The 13139-nt window shown below is 40.7% G+C and overlaps 1 protein-coding gene across 1 annotated transcript in view; it reads right to left on the reverse strand.

The window, feature by feature from the left end:
- Window positions 1-9906, reverse strand: part of wdr26a (WD repeat domain 26a) — a 28927-nt gene extending 19021 nt beyond the window's left edge. The window contains exons 1-5 of the mRNA XM_037074529.1: window positions 9244-9906; window positions 7887-7986; window positions 7675-7731; window positions 2737-2873; window positions 1155-1252 (exon numbers count right to left, since the gene is read on the reverse strand). Coding sequence (XP_036930424.1) covers window positions 1155-1252; window positions 2737-2873; window positions 7675-7731; window positions 7887-7986; window positions 9244-9542 — 691 coding nt within the window. The 5' untranslated portion in view covers window positions 9543-9906. The remainder of the gene's footprint in view (window positions 1-1154; window positions 1253-2736; window positions 2874-7674; window positions 7732-7886; window positions 7987-9243) is intronic.
- Window positions 9907-13139: the final 3233 nt, after the last annotated feature.

Consider the following 13139-nt stretch of genomic DNA (forward strand, 5'->3'; position numbering starts at 1 on the left):
ATTTGACTACTGAATGGAGGGAATTGTGTGTTTCCTGAATGTACAGAGAAGTGAGGATAAAAACATTGCTGGAAAACAGTGAGTGCTGACTTTTGTCAAAGACAAGACTGAGCACAAACACAGACACAGTTGGTGGCAGTTGTTGCTGCAGCTATATGCAGTTAGGTATTCTGGCTAGTTAGGGGATATAAACCTGCGGTCAAACTCACAGCTTCAACACTGCTCCAACTCTTTGACAACTTTGGATCAGAGAAGTAGCATCTTCAAAAACATCATAAACATGAGATTTACCCACTACTGACCACAAATGCTGCTGCTGCAACATCAATTTACAGGCAGACAGTTAATGGCAATGACCGTTGCCTGCATTTAAATGTATATAGTTACATATAACTTTGTAAATTTCAAAAACTCTTGCACAAATTTAGCAAACAACAATTTATATTTGCATTATAAGTAATACAAATGGTTCGTTAAACATATTTGTGGTTTTCACAGTAAAAAAAAAACAAACTTTTTCCTACTCGGATTTTATGTTTTTTGTGATTTTAGGTCCATTGTGCTGAAAATAATGATACCAAACAAGGCAAGGTAAATAGTTTTTACGGTGAAATATATGGTAAAATCAAAAGTAGTCAAAAAGGCCAATTATATCCCTAAAGTCCCACCTTCAAACACAACCTCATTTGGCCATCCATGAAAAAGCCACTTAACCTCCCACTTTTCTACAGGAATACATACTTCCTATGGGCAATGCACTAGTTTTTTTTAAAATCGAGGTTTGTATTGAACCCTGGGTCAAAAATCGTGATACAAACCGAATCGTGAGTTTGGTGTATTGTTACAGCCCTAACTGTCACCTGTTCTCAGTGAACCCAATGACGTGGAATGATACAAACGTGTTTTTTGAGCATTCCACAACATTCACAGTCCTTTGGTGCCCCTGTGTCAACATGTTTGAAATATCAGTCAGTCAATGATTTGATGAAGTTTGAACAGTGAACTGGTAGAATACTGGTAGAAAAGAATATTACAAATATTACAAATCACTTGTCTTCTTACTTTCTTTTCACACGCCATCCCAACTATTTTGGATTCAGGACTGCATGTACAGTAGAATTTACACTGTAGGGTATGAGTCAGACTGCACTCACTCTGGAGCTTGTCCAGCAGCTTTGTACGGGATGCCGTGCCTTTGCCTTCCCACTCTGCTTTGGTTCGCAGGTCCTCTGCATGACTGCACATCAGGTACCTTCAAAAACAAGTGATGACATTTTATCAGCTACTGTCAGGCAAATATCATACCTGGTATTACAGTGAGCTCATTCTAATTTATCCCTTGGTCAGTATATTGATCTTGGCCTTCTCCTTCATTATTTCAACATAAAAAACAAAGAGGAAACAAGCACCAGAAGCACTTGCCTATGAAAAGCATAAAGCCACAAGTGAATCTACCGAACATAATATTAGGCAGAATAGGACACCTTTGAAAAGTTATGTTTGATTGTTTTCAACTGCATCATCTTCATGGCAAGGTGAGGAAAATATGCCATCGGTACCTACGTAATATTACACATCAGGCCTGACTGCCGTCTGGAGATATTTGGTCACGACAAGTATAGCCACCACATGCTAAATTTGCTGTGGATATTCATAGTCCCCAGAATAGGGTGTCATGTTTTCATTGTTCACGGTGACTGAATCATTACATCTGGCTCAACACTGAACGCTGGACCCTGAACCTCGATCAGGATGTTTTTGTTTTCAAACACTTAAGCACTTTCATAGTGTGGGATGTGATGAATACTGTAGTCCACAATCTTCCCTTGTGCTGCAGGTTGAGTAGGGATCCACTTCTTTACAGACAACTGCTATCACTTGCTGAAGCCTGCTGTGTACGTACTGCACCAAAACAGTGTTACAGTGTCACTGAAATGCATGAGGAACCTCTAGTTTATTAAACAGAGTTGTTGGTCTGTTAACTGCCTTACTGGGAATTGCTCATCAAAAGGAAGACATCAGCAGTGTGTAAGCACTACTGAGGCATCCATTAATTCCATCTTTACTGACTCAGACCTCTGCTCAGACGTCTTTGTCCTCATAAGGAGCTCTCCTGTCAGCAGCAGAGCCCCTGAGGATCTTCAGACTTCTGTGTAACATCAGACATTTACTAGACAGAAATAGTTTTACCATTAGCTCCATGAGAAGTATGCATGGTTCTCATTGAATGATTCATAGATTGAACCCCCCCGCCGGAAAGCCCGAAAACTCATGGCAAAACCTGGAGTGTTTATATGAATAAACCTATAGACAGCAGGAGATTTGAGTGATGTGAAAGGTTACCTGAGGAGAAGATGCTTCTGCAAACACACCACAGTTTGAAAAACAACAACTTTAAGCAGTGTTAAAAAAAAACGCCAGGAGACTGTGCTGACTGTTATAATAATTTGAAAGAATGAAATAACCATGAGATGGAAACATGATAGATATCAGGCTGTCCAGCGTTTCAGTGTTCTGTGATCATGTTATCCTTTCAGGGAGTTTTCATCCTGCTAAGCATGGAATTCAGAGGGACTTTGTTGAAGTCATGAAAATTCTTCACAGAGGTTATTTCACACTGTAACATTTAATCAGTGCTGTAAATCTCAGACACAGCAAAGACTGCCAAAATATGTTTTACCATACCAAATATCAAAGGTAGAAGCAATCTTTCTCATTCTCTGCTGGTGAACTGACCCGCTTAAGATGTGGATACGTTCCGTGTTGTACTTGAGAGGAGTGAGCTCAGCTCTGAGGACTTGCAGGGCCTCCAAAACCTTCCCATCCTCCAGATACTCCAGATATTTCTGCTGCAGCAGCAGGAACTTCATTCGCTGGACAGGAAGACAAAGAGAGGCCAAATATGACAAGGAACATTATCCATCACAGGCTGTGAGTACTCCAACATTCACCCATGTGACATCAAGACAAAATAGTTTCCTAGTATCTAAATTAATTTGAAAGATTCACTGATTGTGTTCTGTGATTTCGGTGAATGTTTCCACCAGTCGACAAAACTGTGAAACCTGTTAGTTCTGAGCATCATATTGCTGATACTAGTCACGGGACATGTGTGTATATAGGTGTATATATTTATTTCCTGATTCACTTAAGTGACAAATAAGTTAAATCTGATGTGTGGAAATGCTATGTCTTCTAAACTGAAGAACGACAAGGTGTTTGAGATGTTTGTTTACGGACCAGCACCACCATTTGCCTCCATAGCCCTGTTCGCTGAAACGTTTTTCACTCAATCCATAAAGAATATTTTTTTCTTAAAAATATGTGAGGCAAAGTGAATACAGTATGTTTGAGTGCCATGTCAAATGTTGAAAGCATTTCTAATGGAAATCATTATAATGTCATGAATCACAATTATTTTAACCAGGAAATGTTCATATTGTCCCATGGCTTGCTGGACAGATTTCAGAGCAGACCTCAGAGAGTAATTACTTACAATGACCTAAAGCATATTAAGACAGAGGGGTTCTAATTTCACTAAAGGTAATACACAAATACTTGCTTTGACAAATACACATGAAGCTTCCGCTGCAACCCTGATCTTGCCTTCACAGACATTCTTTTGGAGGTTGCTGACAAAAAGCCCAAGATCAGAGGTAAATTGGTATGCGTTCCCTTTAACCATGCCTGGTATGCGTGAACTGAGATATGTCAGAGACAGATCAGACAGCCATGAACGAGCTACAGCCAATGACAGTCAAGTCCTCTCTCTTTTCTCCCTCTCTCCGCTGCTATAATAATGGCATATTTTCTATTAGAATACATACACAAGTATTTCAGTGTAATCAGAAAGTATTTAGAGCCCTGCTCTTTTTCACATTGTCATGTTGAAGCTAAAATCATTGAATGACTTTTTTCCCTCACCAATCTACACTCAAAACACTACAATGACAAAGGGGTGACAGAATTTTAGAAATCTTAATCTTAATCTTGAATATCACATTGACATCAGTATTCAGACCCTTTACTCAGTATTTAGTTGAAGCGCCTTTTGCAGCCATTAAAACATTGAGTCTTCTCCGGTATGACATGACAAGCTTTGCACACCTGGATTTTAGGATTTTCTGCTATTCTCCTCTGCAGATCCTCTCAAGTTCTGTCAGGTTTGATGAAGACCGTCGATGGGCAGCCGTTTTCATGTCACTCCAGGGATCTTCAGTGTGGTTCAAGTCAGGGCTCTGGCTGGACATTCACAGAGGTGTCCCTAAGCCACTACTGCATTGTCTTGGCTGCGTGCTAATGGTCACTGTCCTGTTGGAAGGTGAACCTTCAGCTGAATCTGAGGTCCAGAGCACTCCGGACCAGGTTTTCATTGAGGATATCTCTGTTATTTGCTCTGTTCAGCTTTCCCTCAATCCTAACCAGTTGCCTAGTCCCTGCCACTGAAAAGAACACCCAAAGCATGATGCTGCCATGCCACCATGCTTCCCCATTTGGGTTGTATCGAGCAGGTGATGGGCGGTGCCTGGTTTCCTCTAGACATGTCACTTGTAACTGACAAGAACCTTGTTTCTCACAGTCTGACTGTCCTTAAGGTTTTTTTTTTGCAAACTCCAAGCAAGCTTTCAAGTGTCTTTCACTGAGGAGAGGCTTCCGTCTAGCAACTCTGCCATAAAGCCCAGGCTGATGAGGTGTTGCAGTGATGGTTATCCTTCTGAGAGTCTCTGCCGACGCAGTACAGGAGTTTGATTGATGAAGGGAAAAAATTAATTCAAACGATTTTAGCATAAGCCTGCATCTTAATAAAATGTGAAATACGACAAGGGCTCTGAATACTTTCTGAATGCACTGTAAAACCATGATGCGAGCAGGCAGTCATGTTTTTGGTGTAAATAAATCTTTTGCTATCCATGCATCCTAATCCATTCTCTCACTTACCATCTTTATCCTCTCTTTTTCCCCCCTGCGAATCAGACCGCATCATTCCAATCACGTTGGGTGTGTGATCATCTACTGTGTGACTCGTAGCTGACCAGTCAGTAGTGTAGTGTGGAAATCACAACAAGCTAAGACTCTCAACTACAAGGAAGATAGTTGTGTCGTGTGAAAAGGACAGCGATCTGACGGCTTTGCATTCAAGCCATTACTCTGTTCATCTAGTATTGTCTATCTTATATATCTGAAGTCCTTGGACATGGCTGCTGTAGTGATGGGCCAATCACAACATTGGCTCTCTCCTGGATGAAAATCAGCAGGATTTTTAGCCCAGCTCACTAATCACCGTGGTTTACAAAAGTCTTCTGCCCCCTAATCTGCACCTAGAACAGTGGCAGCTGCGTGTTTACCTGTTGAGAGATCTGTTTCAACAGTTAAGGGTCTGCCCCCAAGTGTCATGGCAACAAACAGAAGTGCAAGGATGTATGCAAAGAGTATGCCTATAAATACGGGCACTTGAGCAGTAGTGTCAGGCCCAGAATGTACTCCTATTTCAGTGCTCTATTGTGGACATTTTGTCATTCCCTCAGGAACTACTGGATAAGGTCTCTGCTTTTCCACAATTAAAATGTATTTCCCAAGCATATCTGCTGGCTTTGAGGAAGTGACCCTGACGATGCTACAGTAACTACAGACTTCTTAAAGGAGAGTCCACCAGCTGACACCTGTGACCACCTCTACAGATAGGAAATTTATTCCATAAAAGCCTGCACTCCTTCTCTCTTTGACCCCTGCAAAGCAGGTAGGGAACATTCATGCTTTACTAGGTATCCATATTTTTCCCATTTCAGTTTGGATGGCTCCAAGGTTACTTTACAGCTGAATGCAGCCTGTTTGGCTAAAACCCTATTGCATTTGAGCCCTTGAACTTCTGTCCCCCTCCTGTGGCATCTGAGGAGCAGAGGAGGTTGTATTCCCTGTGTCCTGTGCATGTGTTGTGCACCTACATGGACCACACCCAGAGGGTACATTTAGGCAACCAGTTGTTTGTCTGAGTACTGACGTCACATGCATTGCATGTGACCTCCTGCGGAAAGTTTATTGCCTGTGATCTGTCTGCAAAGAAGAATAGCTTAATGAAAATGATTTTTAAAGTTATCCATTTTACAAACAAGTGAAATTTGTCAAAGCAAGTCATTTGGAGTTCTCAAAGTCACTTTATAAAGCTGAGAGCTATTATTCTGTAATGTGTGTGTTTTGCACACAAACAGCTAGTGTATATGTTTTAAGAAAGGTAAATTGTACACCTACATATTTTCTAAATATATATCTTAAATGTTATAAATTACAAATGGGGTTTTCTACCCATTTCTGAGGCTGTATTTCTCAGGAAACAGGAAATCACTTATTATTTCCATGATTAGTCTACCTTTTCCCAGAATTAAACCCTCATATGCCTTAATATCTCATCCTTTTGGGCCTTTATGATTCTTTTTTTCTATACATCTACATTTAAAGTAATTCTTAATGGGTTGTTCTTCTAACTGCTTTCACTAATTTTCATAAATTGGTTCATAAATTCATAAAAAAAAACTGAATTCATTCATAAATCAAATCTACAAATCATCCCACACTTGTTGAGAGAAAACATCTTGCTGCTGCTGTGTATCATTGCCCAAGCCTGTAGCTCCTTGTTTGCTGGCCTGGAGACAAAATACAAACTCAGTGGTTACCTTTCCCCTTGGCCCTGCTGGTCATGCTTTTTTCCAGTATTTCTTTGGGAACCTATAGAAGTTCTCTGGCACACCTGTACGCAAGGCAAAAGTACACCTTTGCAATGCACATGAGCTGCCTCAGGGTAGTTGTCGACGACAGTATCCAACAAAAACTGCCCATGCACTAGAGCAGAAACATTTTGTTTTCTGTTATCGGAGGGTGATATAACTAAGGCTTCACTAGTAACAATTTGCTATTGGCAGTTCTGGATAGTCGCTGTCAATCATGTCCTCTAACGCTAATTCAGCTGCAGCTCGGCTCCACTTGATTTCTTCAGTTGTCTGCTCTGACTTGAAAATATCCTGCCTGAGTATCGAGTCAGCCAAAACACTTATAAAAAGTCTCCCCCTCAAAAACCTCCTCTGCTCTCATGTTAACAAGACACTCGAACATGTGGCTAACGAGCATACAAGCAAGACATAAAAGATTTTTTTTTGTGTGTGCGAACTTACACGCCCCCAATGAACGTATCAGTAGTTCTTCCAAGTACAAGTGACATCATTCAGAAGGACAATAGATGTAATGGTGCTACCACAAGACACAGCGAACACTGAGGGGTCTCTAGATAGATAGGATTAAGGCTGAAAATTGCAGAAGTCATTCTTTAAAGCCTGAATGGAGGTGTCTTCAGTCAGGCCACGTGAGGGCAGGATAGTCCTTACAATGTGTTGTACTTGTTCTGCTTCTTCAGCGAACATGAGTTAAAGTCCTAACATTTTGTTATGTTTTAGACGTGGTTGTTTCAGTTGTTCAGTGAAACTGTTTTCCTTTTTATTCTCTTGTACTCGCACAAATGTCTTAACTCAAGTGCTAAATACTGGAGGTGTCTTTTATTTTGTCCCTGTATTGAGAGATTTGTGCTCATGCCGATTTGTGTTTGTGCATTTATTGATGACACAACACACAACATTAAAGACAAAACTGTCTGTCAGTGGTCTGAGGATTGCCCAGCATGCCACTTACCACTATAGCACTTGGAGAATGCATCAGTGCCTTCAGCTCATTCAAATCACTCTCAGCCTGAAAAAGATAGAGAGAAAAAGAATAAATAACAGAGGCACTATTGATAAACGTACTACTACAGTCATTTTGAGCAAACTAAACCCATATGATTTCATCTAATTTGTCTAAATACAGTGTACAGATTACTGTTGTTAAAGATAATTTGGTTCCACCTTGTCCCACTCTCCTTCCATGACATGATTGCGGAACTTGGTGGCAGAGGGGTGCTCCAGTCTGCAGCCAGACTCTTGCATCAGGAGGTCCACCGTCTGACTGTACACAGTTTACAGCAAGATAAAGATCAACTGATCAATAACACATCACAACATGTATGTGGCACTGTGCGCAGAATGGACTGAGACACATTTGTTGCTGAGGTCACTATCAATACAATCTACACTATCTATAACCAGTGAAAATATTCATAATGCTTTTAATAACCACTTATTTAACTGACAGAAAATAATCCTCAAATGTCCAGCTTCTCAAATGTTAGATGCTTTTTAATGTCTCATTGTATTTGAGCATCTTTAGATTTTGGACTGTCCTAAATATACTCTGAAAACTGGTCAAGTGCATTTTCTCACGATTCCTTTCCATTTTACTAAACAATCAATAGGTTAATGAATGCTCTCATGATACCAATAAAACACACTACACTGTAATGTATGTATAGTAAAACTAAGGGAGCAGTCTGTATTGTTGTGTCAGAGATGTTAATGAGCAGAGAAACAAACTAAATACACAAAATTTCTGTTTTCATGACTGAACAGGCAAACTGACCACAGTTTATACTGTTTTATTGTGTTTATATGTGGCGGACCCTGCCACCTCTCTAGCTTCAAGCAGAGTTCCTGGTCCTTATTCTTAGCTTTTTTATTCACTTATGGAAAAATTACATATTAAAGTTCTGAGTTTGAATTACTTCTCAAAAAATATATAGTACCAATTTAAAGACAATTGTACAGCAGTCCACACCTATAGATAGAACTCATGCCACACTCCGTTCAAAACTCCAGCAATTATGAACCAAATGGCTTGTCGTCAACACTCGATTATTGTTTCTAAAGAGTTTTTCATGGAGACCATCGGGTCCACTGATCTGCACTTGGTTGTGACAATGACACGCTTACTGTCGCCGTCCTACAGGACGTCCAGGTGTAATAACGGGGAAACCGGTTAAAACTAATCAAAAATCGTATCTAAGCCACCGTCCCACACAAGAGCTACACCTGTTCCTTAGGTGGGTTACAGGCAGGCCGAATGTACCCGTGAGGCCTAACAGAGATGTAACGTCCTTCTGATGTGTTATAATCATATTTGCTGGCATGTCGCTGATATGTAAGACTGCAACAAACTGGCTCATTTTTCAAGCGAGCTTCGGGGTGTTTTCGTCCCTTGACTAGAGAGGACAACATGTCCACATGACAGTCCCGAGTGCATCGTGGATTTCAGTAAGATAATTCAACCGACAGCTGACTGTCCGGGCTCCCCGGGCCGATGACACCGAAGCTAAATTGGCTCACTTACTTGAGACCTAAATCGTGTAAATGTTGTCCTATCAGCCGGATGACGTCCTCTTCAGACTGAGACAGCCGCTTCTTCTTTTTGACGACCGAGTTGGCATCCGACGTGCTGTTGGTGTTGTTGGACGCGGGCTGGGCAGACACACCGTTGTTGTTGTTGTTGATGACAGTGTTTCCATTGTTGGTGACTGACAGAAGTCCGTTGGAGTGAGCTGCACCGGTGGAGGACGACTCGCCGTTCTGCGCACCGTTACGACAGGACAGTTCTGAATCTCGTTCCTGGCCTGCCCCGTTAGCCTGCATGTTAATACGGTTTATGGAGGTGACACCGTGTCGAAATAAAACAATGACAGGCGCAACGGGACACTGCGGGGAAAGCAAAACCAGCGTAGCAGCCGCCGACAGGCCCACTGACCCAGATGCAGCCCCGAACTGCCCTGTTCCCCCTGCGGCTGAGTCTCCGTGTTTGTTCCGCGACGATAACCCGGTTTTCAACCTGGACGACGAACAAACGGAGGCCGGACTTATTTCGACGACCGCATTTTGTGAAAATTCGATGGAATCTGGCGCTGTCAGGTCCCGTTAACGCTGCGTAAAGTAGTTGTGGGTAGAGCTTGTTATTGTTGCTCTCAGACAGCTGCAGCCCTGCTATGGGCATACGGAATGACGTCAGCGGAAATTCCTTCACGTCCACTTGCGCGCGGTGCGTCTCCGACAGGGGGCGCCATCCGTCTCTCACCTTCCAGTCATAATTCATTAATTATTAAGATCCTAAGCAACAAGTTCTGTAGTTTACGTAAATTATTCAATTGAATTATAATTCGGTGTGAGTCTTATTCTCATTCTTTTGATTCAATTGCTTAGTCAGGGACAATTGACTGAATTCATATACATACATGCATGGGAGACAAATATGGTAGTATTAAGCCCAACTAAGAGCACATAGATCAATTAAAACAATAAAATGACGGAAAAAAGAAGAGTAAACCAAAGCTATAAAAACAATGCCATATAGAATGTATATTATACAAAAAAATAAAAAACAAAATGTAAACAAATATAGCCACAAGCGGCAATCCGCGGGTTCTAACCTCTTTTGCCCCAAACCAGCCCCCCTGACCCTCATCCCCCGCAGTCAATGACATCAGCCGCCGTGTTCCTCAAAGATCTGTGCAACACATCGCCATGATAAGCCCCAGATTTCTCCAAATTGGTTTTTCAGCTACATGCTAATGGCATTTATAGCACCCCTTATAGGTTGAGCTTGGTGTTGATAGAGTCAATCTTTCAAAAGTTCTATTCATTTTACTGTTTTTAACATTATGCAAATTAGCAAAAAATCTGTAATAGCAGCTTTCGTCGTGCAGAGGTTTTTTAGTAGAGGACTATCAGGAGGACGTGTATGAAAAATTTCAAGTCAATAGCACTTAAGGCTTGGCGAGGAGAGCCTTTTGAATTTCACACCCTATGTTATAACGCTCCCATCTGACGGACTGGGATCAAATTTTTGGAGCAGCATTTGGACGTCATCTATACTCAACGTACCAAGTTTTGTGTCTCTGGGTCCTTACAGCTCGCCTTATTAATAAAACACATTAGGGTTAGAACCCTAATAATAAACCGACACAATTTTAGAAGGGCTCTATCCCTTCGGGGTTAGAACCCTAAAATACATATGTTGTATGTGAATTACCCAAAGCAGTTATAGTGTACAAACCATTTCATCCAGTACATACTTGAAGATTGTCACAGTTGTTTGGTGTGAAGAAACTAAAACCTAATTTACCAACCCTGAGGGACTTAAAAAAATAACATTTTATTGATAAAAATCATACTGTTATTGTGGTTCTTAAATGTATTACATTTGTATTACAGTAAATAAATAAATGAATATATAAATAAATACTTGATTCACATGAGCACATCTCCAAACTGCAGTGTGTGGTTTTCCACAGAACACAACGCCTGATTAAAACACCAAACCTGCTGGAAAGAGTCCAGATTTCCTGCTGCTTTGTAATTATTAAAATCAATGAGGAGTCTGGACTTCATCATATTTATACACACAGTGACAGGTTCAACAATAAAACCATCCTTCACCTTCCTCCTTCGGCTAAAATACACCACCATCTTGGCCTGCCCCAAAACCTCTCCACATTTGGTTTGTAAAAACAGAAACAAGGGTAAAAGACGAAGACACTCATAAAAACACTTGTCCTCTACTGCCGGGTTTATAGGGTTATATTCTAAGAGTTTTTGTGTGACCCTCACTGACGTCAGTCCCAGCCGGGCAGCGAGTCCAGAGGGGTCATCCATCCAGGGCCCCTTCAGCGCCACCACCTGCCCCAGAGTAACAAACCCCGCAGTCTGCAATCTTGTGGCCAGACTCTGACCTGCCCAGCTGGGAAGGTCCAGACAGGTCCCTCACAGGACCGGCTCTTGGAGGATCCAGTACAGGGAGCAACCTCCTCTCTTTCCTCAGCAGGTTCCACACATTCGGAATATTCATTAAAAAAATTTAAATCATGACCCAGGCCTTTAAAACCCTGCAGAATGCAGCGGGACAGGGGTCTCCACAGAGTGTCCTTTGGTCCGGTCAGCAGTCTTTGAATAGATAGAATAGATATATAGCGATAGAGATAGAGATATAGAGATAGAGATAGATATATAGCGATAGAGATAGAGATAGCAATAGAGGTAGAGATATAGAGATAGATATATAGAGATGGAGATAGAGATAGAGATAGATATATAGAGATAGAGATAGATATATAGAGATAGAGATAGATATATAGAGATGGAGATAGAGATAGATATATAGAGATAGAGATAGATATATAGAGAGAGATAGAGATTTATAGAGATCTAGAGATAGAGATATATAGAGATAGAGAGAGAGATAGAGAGATAGAGATATATAGAGATAGAGAGATAGAGATATATAGAGATAGAGATATAGCAATAGAGATAGAGATAGCGATAGAGTTAGAGATATACAGATAGAGAGAGATATAGAGATAGATATTTAGAGATGGAGATAGAGATAGATATATAGATAGATATATAGCAATAGAGATAGAGAGAGATAGAGATATAGAGATAGAGATATATAAAGAGAGATATAGATAGATATATAGCGATAGAGATAGAGATATAGAGACAGATATATATATAGAGAGAGAGATAGAGATAGATATATAGAGATAGAGAGAGACAGATAGAGAGAGAGCGAAAGAGACATATATAGAGAGAGATAGAGATAGATATATAGAGATAGAGATAGATAGATAGATATTTATATAGAGAGAGATATATAGATATATATATATAGAGAAAGATAGATAGAGATATCTATCTATCTATCTATCTATCTATCTATCTATCTATCTATCTATCTATCTATCTATCTATCTATTTTTACAGAAGCACACCTTCTCTAGAAACTGCAATCGCCTACGTGATGTCCTTAAGGTGAATGTCTTATCTTATTGTGTCCTAGTCAACATCTTGTTAATTGTGGCCACAATTCAGTATTTCGTGGCCACAGTTTAGTATTTTGTGGCCATGAAGTAGTATATTGTGTGCACGTTATAGCTATATTGTGGCCACAATTATTATTTTTTTTTTTGACCATGTCATGTCTGGTGCTCCATATACAAGGACATCGACCAATATGTTGGAAATCCACCACCGAGTGGCCGGGACAAGGCACACAAGCTCAAATGACCTAACATGGACACCACTCACTGAAGGGATCAAATAAAGAGTAACTCTACAAGCCCTTCATTCATTGTTTTCCACATTCCATCCACAAATTTCACCAGTAGTAGAGTAGTAGATTTTGACCAGTTCCATGTTATCTGTTCCATAGCTGCAGTAATGACAATGCTGTATAAGTGT

Source organism: Acanthopagrus latus, chromosome 17 (assembly GCF_904848185.1).
Source record: "Acanthopagrus latus isolate v.2019 chromosome 17, fAcaLat1.1, whole genome shotgun sequence".
Lineage (NCBI taxonomy): Eukaryota > Metazoa > Chordata > Actinopteri > Spariformes > Sparidae > Acanthopagrus > Acanthopagrus latus.